General features: G+C 36.6%; 1 protein-coding gene across 2 annotated transcripts; it reads left to right on the top strand.

The window, feature by feature from the left end:
• The first annotated feature begins 1065 nt into the window (after positions 1-1065).
• On the top strand, positions 1066-20697 carry LOC149743546 (acid-sensing ion channel 1C-like). 2 transcript variants are annotated; one of them, XM_089894125.1, is made up of 13 exons: positions 1066-1518; positions 1934-2087; positions 3576-3723; positions 4793-4910; positions 15709-15856; positions 16395-16522; positions 16826-16982; positions 17654-17771; positions 18004-18096; positions 18749-18840; positions 19049-19137; positions 19391-19472; positions 19788-20697. In XM_089894125.1, the coding sequence occupies exons 1-13, from the start codon at positions 1225-1227 to the stop codon at positions 20432-20434; spliced, it is 2268 nt and encodes a 755-aa protein (XP_089750251.1). In that variant the 5' UTR covers positions 1066-1224; the 3' UTR covers positions 20435-20697. The 2 variants fall into 2 exon arrangements, with proteins under 2 accessions (XP_089750251.1, XP_089750243.1); XM_089894117.1 differs by lacking the exons at positions 1066-1518; positions 1934-2087; positions 3576-3723; positions 4793-4910 and adding exons at positions 10668-11972; positions 12209-12370; positions 13447-13649; positions 14647-14848.
• The last annotated feature ends 34 nt before the right edge of the window (positions 20698-20731 follow it).

Below are 20731 nucleotides of genomic sequence, written 5' to 3'. Positions count from 1 at the left end.
ATGCGGTTTATTTATTTTATGCCAATGAACATCAGTTTTTTTAACATTAACTATCATTGAACCGTTAGATTATAGGGTCACGTGCAAAACATACGAATACATTAAGTGTGCCTAGTGTATAAGAAGACACCAATGTTATAACTTGACAGTGAGCATAAGGTGTATAAATACACCATGTGTGTCTGGTGTATAGGAAGGCACGCAAGTTATAACTTGACAGTAAGCACGAGGTGTATGACTACACAATGTGTGCCTATACTCCTATAGTGTATATAAAAAGTTTCCTATATGTTTTAATTCGACAGTGAGCTTAATGTGTATAAAAACTCGACAGTGAATATGATCCACCCAAAGTGTATATATTTGCCAGTATTCCAATATAGCTCTTCTATAACATAATTTAACACCCACGTTCATTCATTTCTAATTATCCTGTCTTCGTATATAGATCTCGCATATCGATTGCTTTAATATAGAGACCCCATGCAACTGTAGGTATTAGTAGATTAGAGTAAGATGGTCTATGTTTTCACTGTCTTTTATCGCCTTATTTGATAAGTTTTATTCCCAGATTTATAAAACCGTATCCTCACGACTCCTATGAATGAATGAATGAATGTAACTTACTTTATCCTCGCGTGGCCGGAAAACGACAGTCGTTATCACACGGGTTTAACACCTCGTGCCAGCTTACCAGTTACCATGTATGTTACTTTGTGGGTAAGAATGAAGAAGAAGAATGTAACTTACTTTATCCTCGCGTGGCCGGAAAACGACAGTCGTCATCACACGGGTTTAACACCTCGTGCCAGCTTACGAGTCTCCATGTATGTTACTTTGTGGGTGATTATTTTTTTTGGATTTTTTCATTTTTTTATGTATGGCTGATAATTTGGACAACCCATTAGTGACCACTGGGTTGTAGCAATTGTCGTTAAGTGTCTTGCCCAAGGACACATACGCCCACAATGGTAGCAGCGACGAGCCTTGAACCCATTACCTCTGAGTTACAAGCAGGCGCGCTAACCACTATACCACGGCGCCGGACAATACCACTATAATAGCGTTGTTAATTGGTAAAAATACTATTAGGAAATGTGTGATACTACGTGCTAACAGTATCAATCTTACTCCACAGTATCAAATAAGTAAAACACTGTTCTTAGTAAAAGTAGGTTTTGTAGCCTTTTGACGTCACTAAGCGTTACGTCATCACACGTCACAATGCACTCAATTCATAATCGTGACGTCAGAGTTTCGTCACTCTCAGCTCACTTCGAGCCCGTTGAAAACTGCGTCGTGCACTCTGATGACGTCACAGTCGCCGATGACGTCAGTTATACGTCATCATCGATGTCGTCGGACCTGGAATCCATGAAACCTTCCAACATCCACGTGTTCTCGTCATCTTCTACCCTGCATGGGTTCAACCATATATTCGCATTACATCATTCATCTCTAAGAAGATTCGCATGGACTGTAGCTTTCCTTACAAGTTTAAGCATCTTACTTTACCAGGTGAGGCTTTATACTTAAACTGTAGGATAGTGGAAGGGGAAGATGGAACCTTTTATTCTATTTTCTCATCCCATTTCATAGTAGATAAAACACATTCAAAGATGATGAAACTATATCTTTACAACTCATATAGACCGTTTTAAACACGATCAGATATTTGGATATTATGAAATAAAGATGTTCTGTCTTCTCACACTGCACTATATATGTTAGCCTTATTCACCAATACAAATATTGTGTTCCTTTAATGGGTGTGTTCGCCCAGTCCAGCGCCATTGCTCCTTAGCGCTAGTAAAGTCATTCTAACCGTAGTTACACCCAACCTTGTACCTCTAAAAAATAAATTTCTCAAGTGTGTCTTGAGCCAAAACATTTAAGAACAACTGACTTAAATTACTCTTATCTTTTCACTCAGAGTTCGAATCGAGCAATCTATTATCTCAGCTACCCACACGTCACAAGGTTGGATGAAGTAGCAGCAGGGAACCTTACGTTTCCTGCCGTCACCATTTGTAACCTCAACGAATTTCAATTCTCAAAGATAACGAAGAATGATATGTACCACGTGGGTGAGTGAACAGTTTGACTTGGTTTGAATTTTATGTTGAAGTGGTTTGTTTTTTATGCTATGGTGATCGAGTTATAACATTGGTGTCTTCTTATACACCAGACAAATATGGCGTATTCATACACTTTATGCTCACTGCAAAAAGTGTAAACCAATTTTAACTCGCATGGTGGCAGTATTGAGTCGTACCTCTTTATCAGTCTATCAGTAGTAGATTTAAATTTTCCACCTGTTGCAATTTTAATGGAATTTTGGTAAAAATGTTCAAAACAAATCATTCGAGTTTCTGAAGCGAAAAGAAAAGAATTCTCTCTTGCGGAAACGATTAAAAATTTAGGCAACATTGATTTTCTGTCAGTTTCGAAGTTTTTCTGCAGCGGACAAACTTCTTACTCTGACATTCCGAATCTTTATATATAATATAAATAGGCTGGAGAAATATGGGACACCTTTTCATTCTATTTTCTTGTCTTGTTTTGCACTAAACAAAGAACAATCAAAGATTTTTAAAACCATATTCTTACAACTCCCATAAACCGTTGGTAACTGTTAAAACACGATCAGGATGTTTGAATATTATGTGCTGAAGGTGTTCCATATTCTCCCACCCTTCTATATGTTAGCCCTTGCTATCTTTATACACTTGCCCTTTGCTTTTATTTATCGTACATCCTTCGCCTGTTCCATTATATTCCTTATAGATCGCTGTCCAACCGCATTAGTTTAACACCTATACTACCCTTTAAGCGTGCCCTATACCAGTGCTCTTCAACCGGTGTGCACGGTGCAGGGTGCACCAAAATATGCCAGGTGTACACCAGAACAAAAGGGTATACAAGGGTGCATCACAAACTTCAACAATTTTCAGCAATAATATTCAGTTTTGAACATTTTTAACAAACTTAGCCCCTTTCCTACAGTTTTTTTTTTATATGAATTCTATATCTTGTATCACTGGTAATCGCGAAACGTCATGAGTTTTACGTTAAAACAATCAGGGGTGCATGAGTTTGTCGCAACAAATTTAGGGGTTGACCAACCCAAAAAAGGTTGAAGAGCACTGCCCTATATCATTTTCACACATCCCCTGCCGGATAACATTAATTTTTCACATCTCAGTATTTATAAATCTTGGGTACTTAAAGCCATATTTTCTATGGTTAGGAATTTCCAACCAAGTGCTCACTAATTGGTTGTCTAATTGTCAGCAATGCAAAAAAATATTACCAATAAAGTTACATACGTGGTATCTCGTAAGTTGGCACGAAGTGTATGAAATAAATCATGTTTCCTTATGGTATATTCCAAATTATCAGCCACATATATAAATATAATAATATTTACTCACAAAGTATAACATACATGGCAACTCGTTAGCTGGCAGAAGGTGTATGAGAAACCCCGTGGTATAAAGACTGTTGTTGTTTTCCGATCACGTCGGGGTAGAGCAAGTTACAATACCAACAGTTAAAAATAATTATAATTTTAGGTGAACTTCTCGGATTTCTCGACAAAAACGACAGCTTGATAAAACCATCTTTCTACGATAATATCGACAGCATAGATGAAAGACTGCAACCGCAAATGCGAGCTTTAAAGAAGAGAATCGAGGACATAACATACTTCAAAAACTTCAGGTAAGGATAAACACCCCTGGCCTAAATAATTATTTCCACATATCCCCCTGGCGTATGCCATTAGTTTCAACACATCTCAATTTTTAAAAGTTTGTGCCATATAAACTGCCACCTAAACCATTATCGTATTTTGGTACCCGCGTGTATAGCGGGGCAAAGGCAGCGGTTATATAACACGAGTTTTCTGTTCCATACACCTCGTGCCAGATAACGAATTACCCTATGTGTAATTTTGTGGGCCTAACCTCTGGGTTGAAGCAATTGCCAGTAAGTCTGTTGTACAAAACAATGGTAGTGTCGAGCTTCGAACCATTACCCTCTCGCCTAGAAGCAAGTGATTTAATCACTGTGTACAACATGGCTGATAACTTGGACAACCCACGAGTGACCACTGGGATGGGGCAAAAACGTTAAGTTGCTTGCTTGTGCTTTATGCTGCAATACCATTGTGCCAGAGCGCCAGACTTTAAATTTTTTAAACATCCAACGTTCAAGTTTCCGTCATTTTAAATGAAAACATGCGGCAAATGATTGATTGCAGAACAAATTTCGTCTTCATGGGTTTAATTTTAACCAATGTGTGTTATGGGTTAGGTAGCATCGATTAGCTGTCACTTTAATTAGAAAAACAGGTTAACTCATTTGCCTCCAATATAAGACCCATGGGTTGACGTTATTGCAACGAAGCGAATTATAAATCGAACTGACACTCTACTCTCTATACTGTTCGTCATTGGGCACGTCTAGTGTATTACAGATCTTTTTCGTCCATATTTTGTTCTTTTTTTTTTTGTTGAACTCCTGTAATAGCTTTTCACAAGAGAAAGGAATGGTCTTTCTATTATTAAGTCTTGCTATAGATGATAGACAAAACTTTAGATGATAGACAAACTTTCCTTTTTCATACCAGATCGGCCACAAAAAATTATTGTCAATTATTTTTTTAAATATTCAAAGTTTTTTATACTAGATTAGAAACAACAAAAATAACTGCCAACTCAAGCTGTAAAACCTTATCTATTAAGTTAACTCTACACTCAAAATTAATAGTTGTCTTATATCTCAACAGCCCACGAGGAACATTTAGCATGAAAGAATTCTACGAACGTGTCGGGCATAATTTGTCAGATTTTCTGCTTGCTTGTAATTATAGAGGAAGATTTTGTAACGCTGACAACTTTACTACTGTAAGTTGCGAAGTATTTTATAATATTTTAGACATTTTAATTAAAAAATCAAAAAGTCAAAAAAAGCAAAAAAGTTAAAAAATGTTGTTAAAAATCAAACATAACAGACACAATGTCACAAACCGCTGCTTATTATGCAGAAGAAGCTAATATTGTTCATTACGAATGAAACTTAATAGCCTACTGGCCTTTTTTGGGTGGCTTCGACTTGTTATTTCATGCAAGTCTGTTATGTATAGATTTGACTTTCAAACACATTCTTCATTACATTAATATTGAAACTTTTTATTTTTATAAAGCTCGCCATTAAAAACAACTAAAACCGTTTCACTTTTTATTTACGCTTTGCATAGAAAAAGGCAACTATATGCCAGAGTTAACGACTAAAAATGTTCGGAAAAATAACCATAATCCAGTAACTATTTTTGTTTTTTAAAGTTTTGCCAAATTTTATACTTTTACTCAAATCATTTAATTTTTGGCCTATAGTCACTTGCTGCCCATTGTACCCACAACATAACACGAGCATTATAAATCGATGATCTGTTTTATAAGAATGTATTAAATAAAGCACGTCCCGTCTATGCAACGCTACAAGGCCTCTTGCCGGCGTTGTCTAATTTTAGCGCATGAAGGCCTGAACAGACTGGCAGACAAGGAAATCGCATTAAAGTTTAGTCGCTTTTGTGTAAGCGGTTCGTTCGGGTTAAAACCGGTAATTTATAAAATTAACTTTATTTATTAGGGATCGTAATTTGCCTACCAGGGCGTTGCGCGTAATGAGGTTTAATCTAAACATTTAATTTAACAGAAAAAAAACAACATTTTTTTCTTAAAACGATGTCTGTGCATTTTTTTGGTAAAATTAAAACCGTGAGTTGGCGGTAAAGAGCAATGCGTGCGGTTTTTAAGGTTGCGTGAAGGATATAGTGTTGTTGGTTTTAATGTTTCTGTAATGGATGGTCCTACCATGTGATGTGTAATCGAAGTTGGATTTCGGCCAGAGTTGGTTCATTGCCCTAAATGCTTATGATTACTCTAATGCGGGTTGTTTTTTATACAAAAAACGGCTTCACTTATTTATCTTCGCGTGGCGGGCAACGACAACAATAAGGATGTTCTGTTTCATAAATCTCGTGTCCACTTACAAGTTACCACGTAACTTTGTGGGTGATTATATTTTAGTATGTATATGTGCCAGCACCTTTTTCTAAAAATTCTCAAAAATATTTCTATTTTTTGATTTCGCCTAATATATATAGATTTCTTTATTGATCGTCACAATGCCCTTTAACACGTCATAAAATATGCAAGTGTCTATATACCGTGGTAGAACAGATCAGCCATTATGTCGTCACAATGTGGGTTTATTACTTATAAATAAAGACTGTCAGGACGAATTAAGTCAATTTTGTCTTAGAGAAATTTATCAAGTTCAAAAAACGCAAATACTTAATGACCATTTTAGCCACGGCCTACTAGCGATATCTCTATAATTCTTGTTTTAGCTCCGTAGTGTATTTTCGACTATCATCTGGCAGACCAACCGTCGGAAATACACCAGATTTTTTTATATAGTAGAGTGGGGGAAGATGGGACACCTTCTCATTCTATTTTCTCGTCCCATTTGGTAGTAAACAAAGAATATTCAAAGAAATATAAAACCACATCCTCACGACTCCAATAAACCGTTGTAAATTGTTTAAAACACGATCAGAATATTTGGATATTATGTGCTAAAGGTGTCCCATCTTCCCCCACCCTACTATACCAAGAGTATTTATATTATGCATGGTAGCCGCAGTAACAAATAGCATGTTTGAATCTCAATCTACAGTCAATTAGTGTTTTACCAAAATGCAAAATCCTGGCCTACTGTTCATGCAAACTTCATTCATCATGAACTTAATAAATAATATCGAATGAATGAATAAAATCTAACTTAAATTTATTTATTCGTTCATTCAACTTGCTTTATCCTCGCGTGGCTGAAAAACGACAGTCGTTGTATTACAAGCGTATTCATACACCCGCTGACGAATTACCATATATGTAACTTAATTAAGGTATTAACCAACATCATTCATCTGCTCACAGTTAGTTAGTAGCAAGACAACCACTGGAGGTTCCAATCCTTATTTTTCCGCTTCACTTCAACTTTGTCGTCGTTTCAAGATGGCTTTAGAACTAATCAGGCGATTTTCAGGCGAGAATTTTTTCTTGAAAACGAAATATTTGAGAGAATTTCCCCTAACTTAAAACAGAATCAAAATTCCACATGGTTCACGATAATGCATTAGTTAAAGTAGTAACTTGAAATAGGGGACTTAATAAGACTTTACATTGGAAATTTTCACCCAACGTATTACACAACGCATAAGAACATGGAAAACCGCACAGTCCACGATAGAATCCATTAATTAGAAAAGTTGCTTAAAATATCCGAAGCGAGTTTACGTTTTCTTGTTTAACCATATGTCGGGCTCTACAAGGATGACGTTGTGACGTCACAGCGGATCTACGCAAAGCTCCGCGGTGCGCGAAATCTGGCGTTCATTAAATATTCATTCGCTGCCTTCTAAGAATTATCCCCGCGAGTCAATGACGTGTTCGAAGTACAGATTCTTGGTTCCTTCGATAATTTTGCCGAAACGACCTTCTCTCAAAATATCACCGGTTTCGAAAGAATTATTTTACGTCAGCAGTTTAGAGCATTTATTAAAGTTTATCAATTTAGGTAAACGTGCCCAAATTAATGTATAATGAATCGCCTACCTTAATGGTAACCAATTAGGAAAAATCCTGAAAATACCGTCTGATTTAGCGCCTATTTTAAAAATTTTGTTTTATAAAATGTTAACGAATCGTTTGAAATTTAAAAAAACAATAAATTACGAAAACCGTTTAAATTACCCATGCTGCCTTGTTCCGGAAGTGACGCAAAGCGACATCCGTCCATCTAAATTAATGCAGAATTCGTAAGTTTGAAGTTCATCATCGATTTTAGATCATGCGTTGCGGTTATGTAAAGACATAGCGACGTGCTAATGGAAAGAATGTACTTGTGGTGTTTTATGCGGGCTGGTAGAAATGTATTCGTTGATATCTATGAGAAAAATGTAACTTTACTAGACGTGAAATAATGTGGATATGTCGGTATATAGGTCCGGGTAACTTGCGTTTTAACATCGCTCGGATTTCATATTACTGGAAAATATTATTTATTGCTTTTGCACTGTTACGTACCGTGTGTCTGGTCTATAACAAGCCCCCGTTTTATAACTCGAAATTAAGCACGAGGTGTATCAATACCACATGTGTGTCTGGCGTATAAAATCATAGTACACTGAAGTCACTTCAGTTGAAGTCACTTAAGTATAGTATGATAAAATGGCACCCAGTATGTCATAACTCGACATAAAGTAAGCATAAACTGTAACTATTATAACTTTAAATAACAAGAAAGTAAGGTATATTATTTTGCCACAACAACAGTGTGTTTTTAACTAAACAAAAACGTTCCGTATATCGGTATAAACATAAAGATCTTACACCTATCATCACAGCTCTGCTGCGCGGTGCATCAAATGGGCACGAGCCATTTAGCAAATCGACAGGCTGTCGGCTTTCACATTTAAAAGTCGTGATGCGAACATAAGTGTCTTCCCCAAGGCGCAATAAACAGCCCTGATTAATGAGCATGCAGTGAAGCATTTACGGATTCTTAATTAAAATGTAAAAGTAGGATTTAATGGACTTGTAATTTATGCTTAAAATAATGAAAGACACATAAAGAGACACAGACACACACATTTTTTTAGTATGGTTTTAGTCCTTTAAAATAGGCTCACTTACTGTATGGTTAGAAGTTTTATAAAAAAAAAATTATAGATTCTATAATTAAACATAACATATTTTTTATGTATCTTTTTGAACCTATTAAAAATGCAACGAAAATAAGGGGATTTACAACAAATGACGTTTATTAAACGCATAATGTATACAAAATGTCTGGAAAACAAAATTTATTAAAAAGTAAAACTCAACATAAAATGAAATATATGAAGTAGTATTTTTTATAAAAACAATAATTTTAAAACCTCACCTTGACTCTATATCAGTGTAAGCCATATGTCACTCAAACCTATGCCTTAATTAAGGAATAATCAGTAATTATTTCTAAAAATAAAGACGTCTTGTTAACAACAATGACTTTTTAGTTCCATACCCGGGGTATGGCCGTACAATTCCCCTGACTATTTATACCCCTATTATACTAGTTGACTGATGATCGATCGTTGTTCATATTCTATGCTACGCGTCGCGAATCCCCTTTGGGGGTTACTTCATTAACTAAAGGCGAAAGATTTCTCATGCAAGTCCAGAATTCGTTGGGTGTTCTAGAAATGGTCATACCGTTGTCCAACCCATTGTTGTATCATTGTGCGGTCTCGCGCGTACGCGGCGGTCGCTTTTCGTTCTGGAGTTTGGGTTCTAGAATAGATTTCGAGCATATGTATGTTAGGGCCAAAGGCTACGAAGACGTAACAGATAAAAACCAAGCAAAACAATTAGTCTAAATTACCATTATCATGGCCTACTCAATACACGGCCTAGGAATACACCGAAACTGCTCCGAAAATAAGAGGCCTATTGACGCGAATAATGCCCATTATAATACATTGTTACGTCACGGTTTTATGAATGGATTTTCTTCATTTTGAATGCAGTTTGCAGTTGTTGGTAGGTTCAATACCAGTTCTAGGTTGTTTTAACTTACAGTTTATCACAGAACGTGTCGCCGGGATATTTTCTTGTTTAGTTAAAATCATACCAGACATATAAAGCAGCGCAAAAGGTTTATTAGTATATAAATATCAGATTATTAAGCATAAAGAGAGACGAGCAATCAGATTCAGTTTACCAACACAGAAAACCTACGTTTTGATTATATTTAATTTAGTAGACAGGCATTTGGCAAGTTTTATAATGCAGCACACCTTTATAATTTTATTTAGATTAATTTGTAAGCCACCAGAATTATTAAGCAAGCTATTTAAGCATGGTCAATAGGTGTTCCGTAGTTGGATAAAAATATTTGGATAAGGGTACCATCTGTGCATGTTATGATCATGAAGAAGTGGCAAGAAGATCTTCAGGAAGGAAGACTAGTCAAATTTAAACAGCGACAAAGGTCTAAAGTTAGACACAACACTTAAGTACGAAGGGAGGCTATCGTGAGTTTGTTTGTATTAAACAGTCTTAATTTATGATGTGGTGTATGACCCATTTTTTGACCTTGAGGAAGAGCCTCTGTCCTGCTTTAACAAAAAAAACCTCAGGTAGAAAATGAGTTATGAGCAGCAGGACAGATCAAGGCATAAGCACTTTGAGACAAAAGGCTGATGCTTGTGTTTATCCAATATCCTATATTCATATTGTTTTTAAGGACCGGTTTTAAAAGTCCGCAACGGACATATCAATTAACTTACTTGTTGTTACTGCGGTGTTGTTTTGCTAGATATGCATAGGCTGTCTTAAAAAACTTCTGTTTTAAGCCAAATACTATTTTCACTCAGCGACTGAGCCAAACTAAACTGTCGGTAAAACTTACTTGTATGCCGCACGTGGTTAAAACTTAAAAGTAACTCCTATCTGTTCAGTCATGCTTAAAGATTTATAAAAAATATAAGATGTTGACAAAATAACCCGAAAAATAAGGTAATTTAACCGGGAATGGTAAATAAACTGTTATTTGATGCAAAACCTACAGCCAGACAGCAAAATCCATTCATAAAACCGTGACGTAACAATGTATTATAATGGGCATTATTCGCGTCAATAGGCCTCCTATTTTCTGAGCAGTTTCGGTGTATTCCTAGGCCGTGTATTGAGTAGGCCATGCCATTATTCGTCTATTTTTAAATATAATTCAGAATGTTTGTTGCAATACTAAAACCGAGTTTTAAAATGAGCAAATAATCAAAGTACAGAAAGTCGAAAGTTATTTTAGGAATAGAATAAAGTTAGTTTAAAGTTTATTTATGAGAGTGGAAGTGTGCGGATAACTAAAACGTGTTCTAAAATAAAAAATGCTAAAATTAATTAAGTGATCTTTTTTGTAGTAGGTTGGGGTAAGATGGTCTATATTTTTATTCTCTTGGGATATTACGTGCTAACGGTTTCTATCTTACCCCATAGTACTAAACATAAATACGCTGTTGTACAAGTTAAAAAAGTTCTTCGAGTAATAAAGCGATGTTAGCAGTAGTAACATTCAATAAATTGTTAAAAACTAAACCAAAAAAATTGGTAACAAAGTTTTAAATAAAGTCGTTATTGTTCATTTTAGGTCTTTTTATTTCACAACTCATTCCATCTATCCAGGAATAACCGTTGTGTGTAATTTGTTCATCGAACCGGCGAGGATAAAAAGAATATTTTCCGTCCTTCATTAGTTTTTCGTACGCTAGAAGAGAGTAATCAATACTGAGACAGCACCTCTGCCTTACGCTCTCTTTTCATATAGCAACTTTCACATGCAAAGCAGAGTTTTAGCTCTACAGTATAAGATAACATAACAACGGTAGTTTCAAGAGTTTTTTAAAGTCCTAACGTATTATTCAGTTTGGCAAGTTTAGTTTTTGGTCTATAATAAGGAAAAAGTATGTGGAAATGCAATAATGTTAGATAATATTGCAGTTTTAATGTTTGCAGGCGAAAATAGATAAAAAAAGGAGTTGTAAAATATACAAAGTTTGCATTGGTTTAGGTGGTTTACCTGCTCTGTGACACGTAACAGTGCGTTTTATGATGATACAACCTAACGACAACGAAAGGTTTGTGACGTCACGATCAGCACCCCATAGCATGTTAAGTTACGCCTCCGGAAATCGCTATTCCGAAACCGGAATGCCAGAAGCAAGGCACAGCAATAGATACAGTTTAACGATGTCCACACACCCGGAATCGGTAGAGCTTTCGCCAGTCGATAAAAAGCAAAACACAAACGACCTAAGAAACGAACACGTTGTAGATGATATGCCGAACAACAGAAAAGAGGTATGCGTGTTATTTTAGCAGGTATATAATCGTTCTATTTGTAGAACATTATAATAATGTGGATATAAAATTGCACTCGTGGTTTATTTCATATATGCCAAAAGTTGGATAATCGTAAAAACCTCCGGTCCTTTGCCGGCGTGCCACGCTTTTTAGATTTTAGAACCTATCCCACAAAACAAACACAATAAAATACACCAAATAATCAGTCGTGAACTAAAACTTATATTTTACAGGAAAATGAAGAAAGACCACTAAAACCATCGGATTTTGTATTTTTTGCATCCAATTCAACATTCCATGGTATCAGCCATATTTTTACTGATGGAAAATTTACATTGCGCCGGGCACTGTGGGCAGTTGCCTTCTTCTCGTCGCTATCTTTATTCCTTGTTCAGGTAATATTTTGATATCACATAACTTTGTTTTGAAAACGTTACAGTAAAATAGTATAAGTAGCATGTAAATAACAAACATGCGGAAAGTAAAGGCAAAACATGGTAATTGGCCAACTCTGCTTGCCTCCCTCCCCGTCAAGGTCGTCACCCATATCAAACGGCATATCTTTATTGTAGAACATGAGTTGCCAGGTATATAGTAGGGTGGGGGAAGATAGGACACCTATTTATTATATTTTCTCGTTCTATTTGGTATAGTGAACAAAGAGCAATCAAAGAATTGTAAAACCGTATTCTCACGATTCCCATAGAGACCGTTGTAAATTGTTTAAAACACGATCGGGGTATTTGGATATTATGTATTAAAGGTGTCCCATCTTACCCCACAGTACTATATGACTTTGTGGGTGATCATTTATTTTGTATGACTCACAATTTAGACAACCCATGAGTGAATATTTAAGACACTTATTAAATTGTGTCTTCATTCTAACTTTTGATAAAATATTTCTACACTTACAGAACACTTAAAAAACGATGAGATTATTTTTATAGACAGTAACCCTATTTCTATCTGCTAAAATTAAGTCATTAGGTAAACATAAAAACAACACAATAATTTTGGACCCCTTAGCATGACTAGGCATAGTAATTGATCACTGTCTAATAGCAAGGCCGCATCAGGCAGGCCAGACTGATGAAAATCGATACTAAGTTACACCAGACGGTCAAAGTTTACTTTATACGATGCCATGAATGTAATAATACAGCGTTATTGGTATTGCGTCGATATTATATACACCACCGGGTTATTTTTATAATAACTATGATGAGAATAGAGTAATAGAAATTAAACATGTGGTGTATCATGAGCTACTTTATACATTGCTGGCCAGCATCCAGTGGGTATGAAAAAACATCATCACCCACAAAGTTACATTTATGGTAACTTAAAATCACCGGGCACGGGTTGTGATAAACGGGACACTCGTTGTTATAACAAATGTCGTTACCACGCCACATAAAGGTACATATTTATTCATTTATTTGTATATTAATTTACATTACATTTTTAGGCATACGACCGATTCATCTATTATCGTTCCCACCCCCATGTTACTAAGTTAGACGAAGAAGAAGCAAGCGAAATTAACTTCCCAGCTCTCACAATATGTAACATGAATTCCTTTCGACTCTCTGCTATAACAACCGATGATTATTACTACGCTGGGCAATATATGTTTGATATATTTGATAATCAGTACAATTTAAAGCCGAGGTAAGTCTTAAATTTGTGTTGTTTTCAATATATTAGGGTAGGGGGAAGACGGGACACCTTTGGCATATAATATCCAAATATCCAGATCGTGTTTAAAACAATTAACAACGGTCTGCGGGAGTCGTGATGATACGGTTTAAAATTATTTGAATTTTCTTTGTTTACTACCAAACGGGACAAGAAAAATAGAATTAAAAGGTGTCCCATCTCCCCCCACCTTACTATATTTATTTGTTAGGTTTTGTAATGTGTTTGATATACGTATGTGTAACTACCTGCTTATGTGTTGGCCCATACATATTATGTTACACACAGTATTAAAACGCTCCTGTTAGACTTTAATAGCGACATGGCTAATCAATACAGATCCTTAACTATCACGAATCCTATATTGCACAGAGACGTATAAAGTTTAATCTGGTATAATAAACGTGACTTGGATCACCCTATTTGCCCAATCACTTTCCGTGTATTGTCTGAGCTTAAAACGTCAAGTTTTCCCGCTATATCGGATCGCCTTTAAATATTCAACAGCGGTTTAGTCATTTTTTTGGGATTGCGCCAATTAATTTTCTCTTAAACGCTTCTAAATTTGAACTTGTCTAAAATTAAACTTTAGCTTTGCTAATTAGTTTTATATTAAAATTAGAGACAGTCGCCTGTTCAATCTATTTTGATTACTCGTTCAATCATTTTTTAATATTGCTTTGCAGTAAAATGGCGGGTGTAGTTACAATCCATTTATACCTCTGTGTGTATGTGCTTACTATTTTTAGACCAAACCAACTCGCAGTGGGTTTAATATATAGCGGGTTGGGGTAGGATGGGACATATTTTAATTTTTTTCTCGTCCTATTTGGTGGCAAAAAAACATTCAAAGATTATAGAACCGTATCTTTACAACTTTAAAATAATTTGTTAATTGTGTAAAACAAGACCCACACTTTATACATATAATCTTCGTTATCGTATTTTAATGGACTTTTATATTTTTCAGTGGTTATCGGGACAACAAAACGTGGCCATATGTATTGGATAAGATACGACCCATCTTGGAGCAAAATAACGACTACCAGCCAACTAAACAGGACTTCAGTATGTTTGAGTTTTACAACCGTACTGGTTACAAAGTTGAAGGCATGGTTAAAATGTGCAAATATAGAGGAATTAATTGCACAAACATGAACGACTGGTCGGAGGTAAGAGTTTGGACACATTGCTTTTATTTCTTTTAATTGTTTTGAGCATTTTGAAATAAACTTTCTTCATGAAATTGTGTGATGGTGTGTTCGAATCTAGACAGCTACCGAATTTTCTTCCTTATTAACAAAAAAAACTATACATAAATATTCATACATAAACCAAAGCATATATAGTGATAGTATAAACGCCCTACATAAACATTTCGTTTCGCGCCGTTTAAGTTAAACAACAAACCGCAACGGAAAACGATTCAATCAATAGGCATTGTATGACCTTTTCTAGTTACTCTGAAACTATGTCTTTAAACCTTATTCTTTTTAATAAGCTTTTAATAAAACCGGTGGCCGTAGCGCACAAGTATTGTATCGACTGACTTAATTACTTTTTGAGTTCAAGTACAAAAGATGCTTTCTTTTCTAAGCCGGTTTTCCAATTAAAATTAATTGCGTTTCCTGTGTAGATAATACTGCTGTGAAAGTTCACCAATCAAATTTACTTGGTTATGTGAGCCGTTTGACGGAACAATGGTCTCAGTTTCGTCATAATATTGGCATTCTAGAATGCTAATTATTATTCAAAATTGAAATCCCAATTTAGTTTAAAAAAATGCATACCAAAACTACAGTATTTTTATCTGTATGTATGTTATAACGACGACTTTAAACGTTTTTTTTTATAAAATGTTTTGAAAGGGTTACACTATATACAAGCAAAGGCAAAAACATCTGTAAAATATAAAAACCCTGTAAAATATAAAAACTGTGTTTTTATACTGATGAAGTTCAATTTGTAATGATGTAACGCACATACCGATATCACTGGATTAATGATATCATTTAACCTACATATAAAATAGGTGTACACGAGGTATGGGAAATGTTACACATTCAACTCTGGAGTGAAACAACCACCGCTTAAAACTTTGAAAGGCGGAGTCGACAACGGACTGGAACTTCTGCTTGATACTCAACAGAACGAGTACATGCCCGTGTGGAAGGAAACAGGTGATAAACAACTAATGCATGTTTATATTTTCCGTGAGTGAGACTCCGCAGCGTGTCACGCCATGAGACGGAGATTTTTTAGCCATAGTTGGCTCATTTCCTTGACGCGCTTCCATAACAGCGAATTTGTAAGCCCGACTCATAATCCATTTATGTGGTGCCGTGGCACGGTGGTTATAGCGCGCTGTTCTGGAGCGATTCGGGTACGAGGTTCCACGTGGCTATCATTGCGACATATACGCATGCCGTTGCTCCCAAATAAGTTGTATTTACTCATTGACTATTGTAACCCTATGGAAGACCGGATCTTTCAGAACTATAGAGTTAATTCGGATAACAATAACAAAGCAATTAAATTAATTGCAATCTGGCTTTAATATTTAGGAACTACCAGAACGCCGTTGCGGTAAACTCAATGTGTTTAAATACTTCCGGAACAACATTTTGATGGGTTCTCGCTAAAATCCTTTCTTGATTACACCAATCCCCTAACGGCATGGAACTTAACTATTTCAAAAGTAAATGTTGTTGTTTTCAGATGAAATTACAATCGAAGCTGGGTTCAAAGTTCAAATTCATGTTCAATCTGAACCCCCATTCATCCATGAGCTCGGATTCGGCATTTCTCCCGGATTTCAGACCCTGGTTTCGACGCAGGAACAGAGGGTGAGATGTTGAGTTTGTCTAAATATAACTCGGAGCTTCTGAGTTCGAAGCTCACTGCCGCTGTTTCGGCGCCGTAATCATTGGATATAGGTTGTGGTCTGCTTTAAGTAGTAGCTGGTTATGGAAGTGTTCTTAAAATTAGAATTTGTAAAACGTGTATTATACCTACGTCATGACATGAGTACAGCAGGGTCCATGTTTCCAAGCTCTTTTCCTCCCATTCGGTAGTAAACAAAAAAATATTTACAAAGACAGATAAAAACACACAAGTGGGCAACTGTAACTTCGATTTTCAATTTACAGATCACATTTCTACCGAACCCGTGGGGAAAATGTAGGAACGGATTCGATAAATCGGAACATTATCATTTTCCAAACTACAGCATCTCTGCTTGTAGAATATCATGCGAAACATTGTACGTTTATCTACACTGCAACTGCAGGATGATACACATGCCAGGTAACGCAGTTCTTTTATTTTACCTTGAGTCCAGAATTATCGACAAATGACAATCGTTACGAATGAAAATATATGCACAAAGTGATTTCGGTAATGCGCCAATTCTGGGCTACATCCCGGATCACACTTGACTGTAATTGCTCTAATTAGTCACTAATGTCGAAATATGTTTAGTTCAAATATGAAGTTTTCTACTGGGTAGCTTGTAAGCAACGCGGTGTATTCTGTTACTTCCGCTACCAGGCATAATGTAGTTAATCTTTTAGCGGCTCATTTGATGTAAAAACATAGTGTATTTCCGACGTTTCGTCCGCCATCCGGCAACACTTAATCAGGAAACTGAGGCGATGTTTGTTGAAACCACATCATTTAGGTTGTTCTTATCAGGGTCAAAGCATTAAATAGCGAAATATTATATAGTAGTGTGGGGGAAGATGGGACACCTTTTCATTCTATTTACTCGTCCCATTTGGTAGTAAACAGAGAAGATTCAAATAAATATAAAACCGTATCCTCACGACTTCCATAGACCGTTGTTAATTGTTTTAAACATGATCAGGATATTTGGGTATTATGTGCTAAAGATGTCCGATCTTCCCCCACCTTACTATATTTCCCAAAAAGTTATGTTGTTCTTGCTTAAACATGATCTACGTTTTTTACCCACACAGGTAAGGAGCGTTACTGCACCCCAGAGGAGTACAAGACATGCGCCGATAAAGCGTTGGACTTTCTTGTGATGACGGACGATCAACTGTGTGTGTGTGAAACTCCGTGTGAAGTCATCAGGTGATTACGTCATGGGTATTTCGACGTCATCGCCATGTCTGACGTCATGAGATCATGAAAATGTCTGACGTCATGAGATCATGAAAATGTCTGACGTCTTTAAATTGGTATATATACGGATACGGTTCTAAGTTGTGTAAATGTATTTTTTGTTTACTACCAAATGGAGCGATAAAACAGGATAAAAACATGAACCAATTTACCCCAAATAATAAAATCACTTTAAATTTAGATACAACCTGGAAATGTCGACGCTTCAGCTCCCGAGCACGCAAGCTTCCAGTTATTTGGCTTATAAATACCAAGTATCGGAGGACTATGTGAGGTAGGAAGGCGGTCCATTAGTCTCGTATCGATCCTGAGTCAGTAATCATCACTACTCCCTGAACATGCAATATTAAACAGCCCTGGGAGTGCCAGGATCTTTTAATGTGTTTTAAATCCGTTGAATCCTGTGTAAATGTGGGGGCTCCACACCGAGAATTTAAATTAATCTGCACGTCTTGTTACCTGCGCAACAGCCGTCTATAATTGGCTGAGCCACGGGCTATACTTAATGTTAATAACTTTGCTGCAAAATGACGTTAAAACACCACTAGTACATTTTCCACTAAAAGCTTTGAACCTGGGCTGTCACTCACAAATAAATTCGGACGTAATGAATTGTCCAAATATAGTGAGTGAGATTTCCGTCATGTTTGCTGTCGCGTTGTTTAATATGCATATTCGTCTGCATGTTAATTAAAGTCCATTTGTAATTGAAATCAGGGAAATAATTACAAATTATTGCACATAAAAAACTAAGAAAATTCACAAATTTTATAATCAATGATTTCTACATTAACTAGTTTTGATCAGTATATTTTGGTTATTTTTCTTTACTTTTTTATAGTTTATTTTAAGTCCATTTTAATTGCGCTTTTAGAGGCTACTTAACTTTAAATTAGTTTTAATTCTAATTTAAGTATTATTTTCAGAAAAAATTTCGCAAAGTTGAATATATTTTTTGAGGCTTTGAACTATGAAACTATTGAACAGAAGGTGGCGTACGAGATCCCGGGTTTGTTTGGTAAGTGGGGAGCAACATCAGCTCATGTTCAAACTAAAGTGATAACATGGCTCTCCTCTTATACACCAGACACACACGGTGTATTCATACACCTCATGCTCACTGTCAAATTATAACATGGGTGTCTTCTTATACGCTAGACACTCACGGTGTATTGATACACCTCGTACTCACTGTTAAGTTATTTTAATCAACCAAATAAACGCAGGTGACATCGGGGGGCAGATGGGTTTATTCATTGGTGCAAGCATTCTTACGATTCTCGAACTAGTTGATTATTTCTATGAAGTCGTAAAGGTAATTTTGACGTATATAGTACCATGGGGTAAGATAGGACACTTTTAGTAATAATATCCAAATATTCGGATTGTGTTTTAAGCTATTAACAACGGTCTATGGGAGTCGTGAGGATACAGTTTTATAATTCTTTAAATGTTCTTTGCCTACTACCAAATGGGAGGAGAAAATAGAATGAAATACTGCTGTCCCATCTCTCCGCCCATACTAATATATAGAAAAGATTACACGCTAACAATGGTACATGTTACAGGATAGGACATGGGGTAGAAAACTGCGCAAGAATACAGATAGGAGTCCAACAAGAGAAGAAGCCAACAACAAAACCGTGTCAGGTAAATTTAAACAGCGATTTTTGTCTTTGGTTATGGTAAGAGAGCAAGCCATTTTTCCTGTGATTACAAACCTAATTTTAGGAGTTGTTTGTTGTTTATACATATATATCGATGGTAGCAACGTCGAGCCTCGAACCGCATCACCTGGAGTAGCCAGCGCGCTAAGCACTGCATCGCGGCACCGGCCAAATTAAAGCAATCATTTGAAACTTTTTGCTAAGAACTGGACTTTTCTATCTTTGCCAGATATACCGAATTTATAAAATATTTCAGTGATTTACAAATGTTGTAATGTTCCGCATATCTTAACAACAGAGAGTGGATCCGGTGATATGAACAACGGGTTCACCATGCCAATCATGCAGTATACGGCACCGCAAGTAACAAGTAGAGAAGATACCTTGGCTTGCAATGAGAAACCGTCTTCATTGAGTACATGCGGCCATCTTACACCTCTCCAGGAGTTTCAAACATCATCTTGCAGCAATGAGCCAACTTCCCGACCTGGGTTTCGAACCCAGCCTGGAGATTTTCGCAGCCTACCCCCGCCCCCGTCTCAATACCTCGGGAATTCTTTAATGACCTTGAGAGAGAATAAAAACGAAGGTGGAAGATTTGAAAATGCTCCCAACAATGTTACAAGGCGTCTTGCTCCACGTGGAGGACGAGAGGCAAGCATGAGTTACAACGACATCTACCGGGCTCCGGAAGAAGGGTGGCCGAACGGCGGCAGCGGTAGCGATGCGGCACCGACATTGAGATATACCGCGAACCGATGCGGGAATTCGACGCGCGAAACCCCGCCACCGACCTACAAATCCATGGTCCCAGTCACACAGCCAAGCCGGCCGTATAATTTCTATCCAACAAGCGGTGACAAGCAAAATGCCATGGGAAGCCCAACTCGACCTCTTCCTAATCTCCGCGAGTTTCCAGCATCCATCGAGACAGATATTCACTAAATAAACACGAAAACATTTTTATGATTTCCGTGGCAACACTTCCGCAAGAATACTTAAAACGGAAACACTGTTTGAAATAGATGCTTATCGGTGCACGAAGCCGCTTGACACTAACTGCTTAACCACCTAAATGTAACTTGACTGAATTTGTACAAACTTGTTCTTCGTCTTTTCGTTTTCATTTCTATTCTGTAAATTTCATTGGCTTTCGATGTCAACAGCGCCACGCAGTGGTAGATAACATGTGTCGCTTGTATTTTAAACTGGGGAGTCTTGATTCGGTTGTATTACGACTAA

Source organism: Ciona robusta, chromosome 1 (assembly GCF_009617815.1).
Source record: "Ciona robusta chromosome 1, ASM961781v2".
Taxonomy (NCBI): domain Eukaryota; kingdom Metazoa; phylum Chordata; class Ascidiacea; order Phlebobranchia; family Cionidae; genus Ciona; species Ciona robusta.
This window is presented reverse-complemented; position numbering and strand designations above follow the sequence as displayed.

Coding starts and splice junctions, on each gene's coding strand:
- LOC149743546 (XM_089894117.1), top strand. CDS start 11,721: ATGATGATACAACCTAACGACAACGAAAGGTTTGTGACGTCACGATCA. Junction 14,849..15,708: donor ACATGAACGACTGGTCGGAG/GTAAGAGTTTGG, acceptor CATATAAAATAG/GTGTACACGAGGTATGGGAA. Junction 19,473..19,787: donor CAACAACAAAACCGTGTCAG/GTAAATTTAAAC, acceptor TCTTAACAACAG/AGAGTGGATCCGGTGATATG.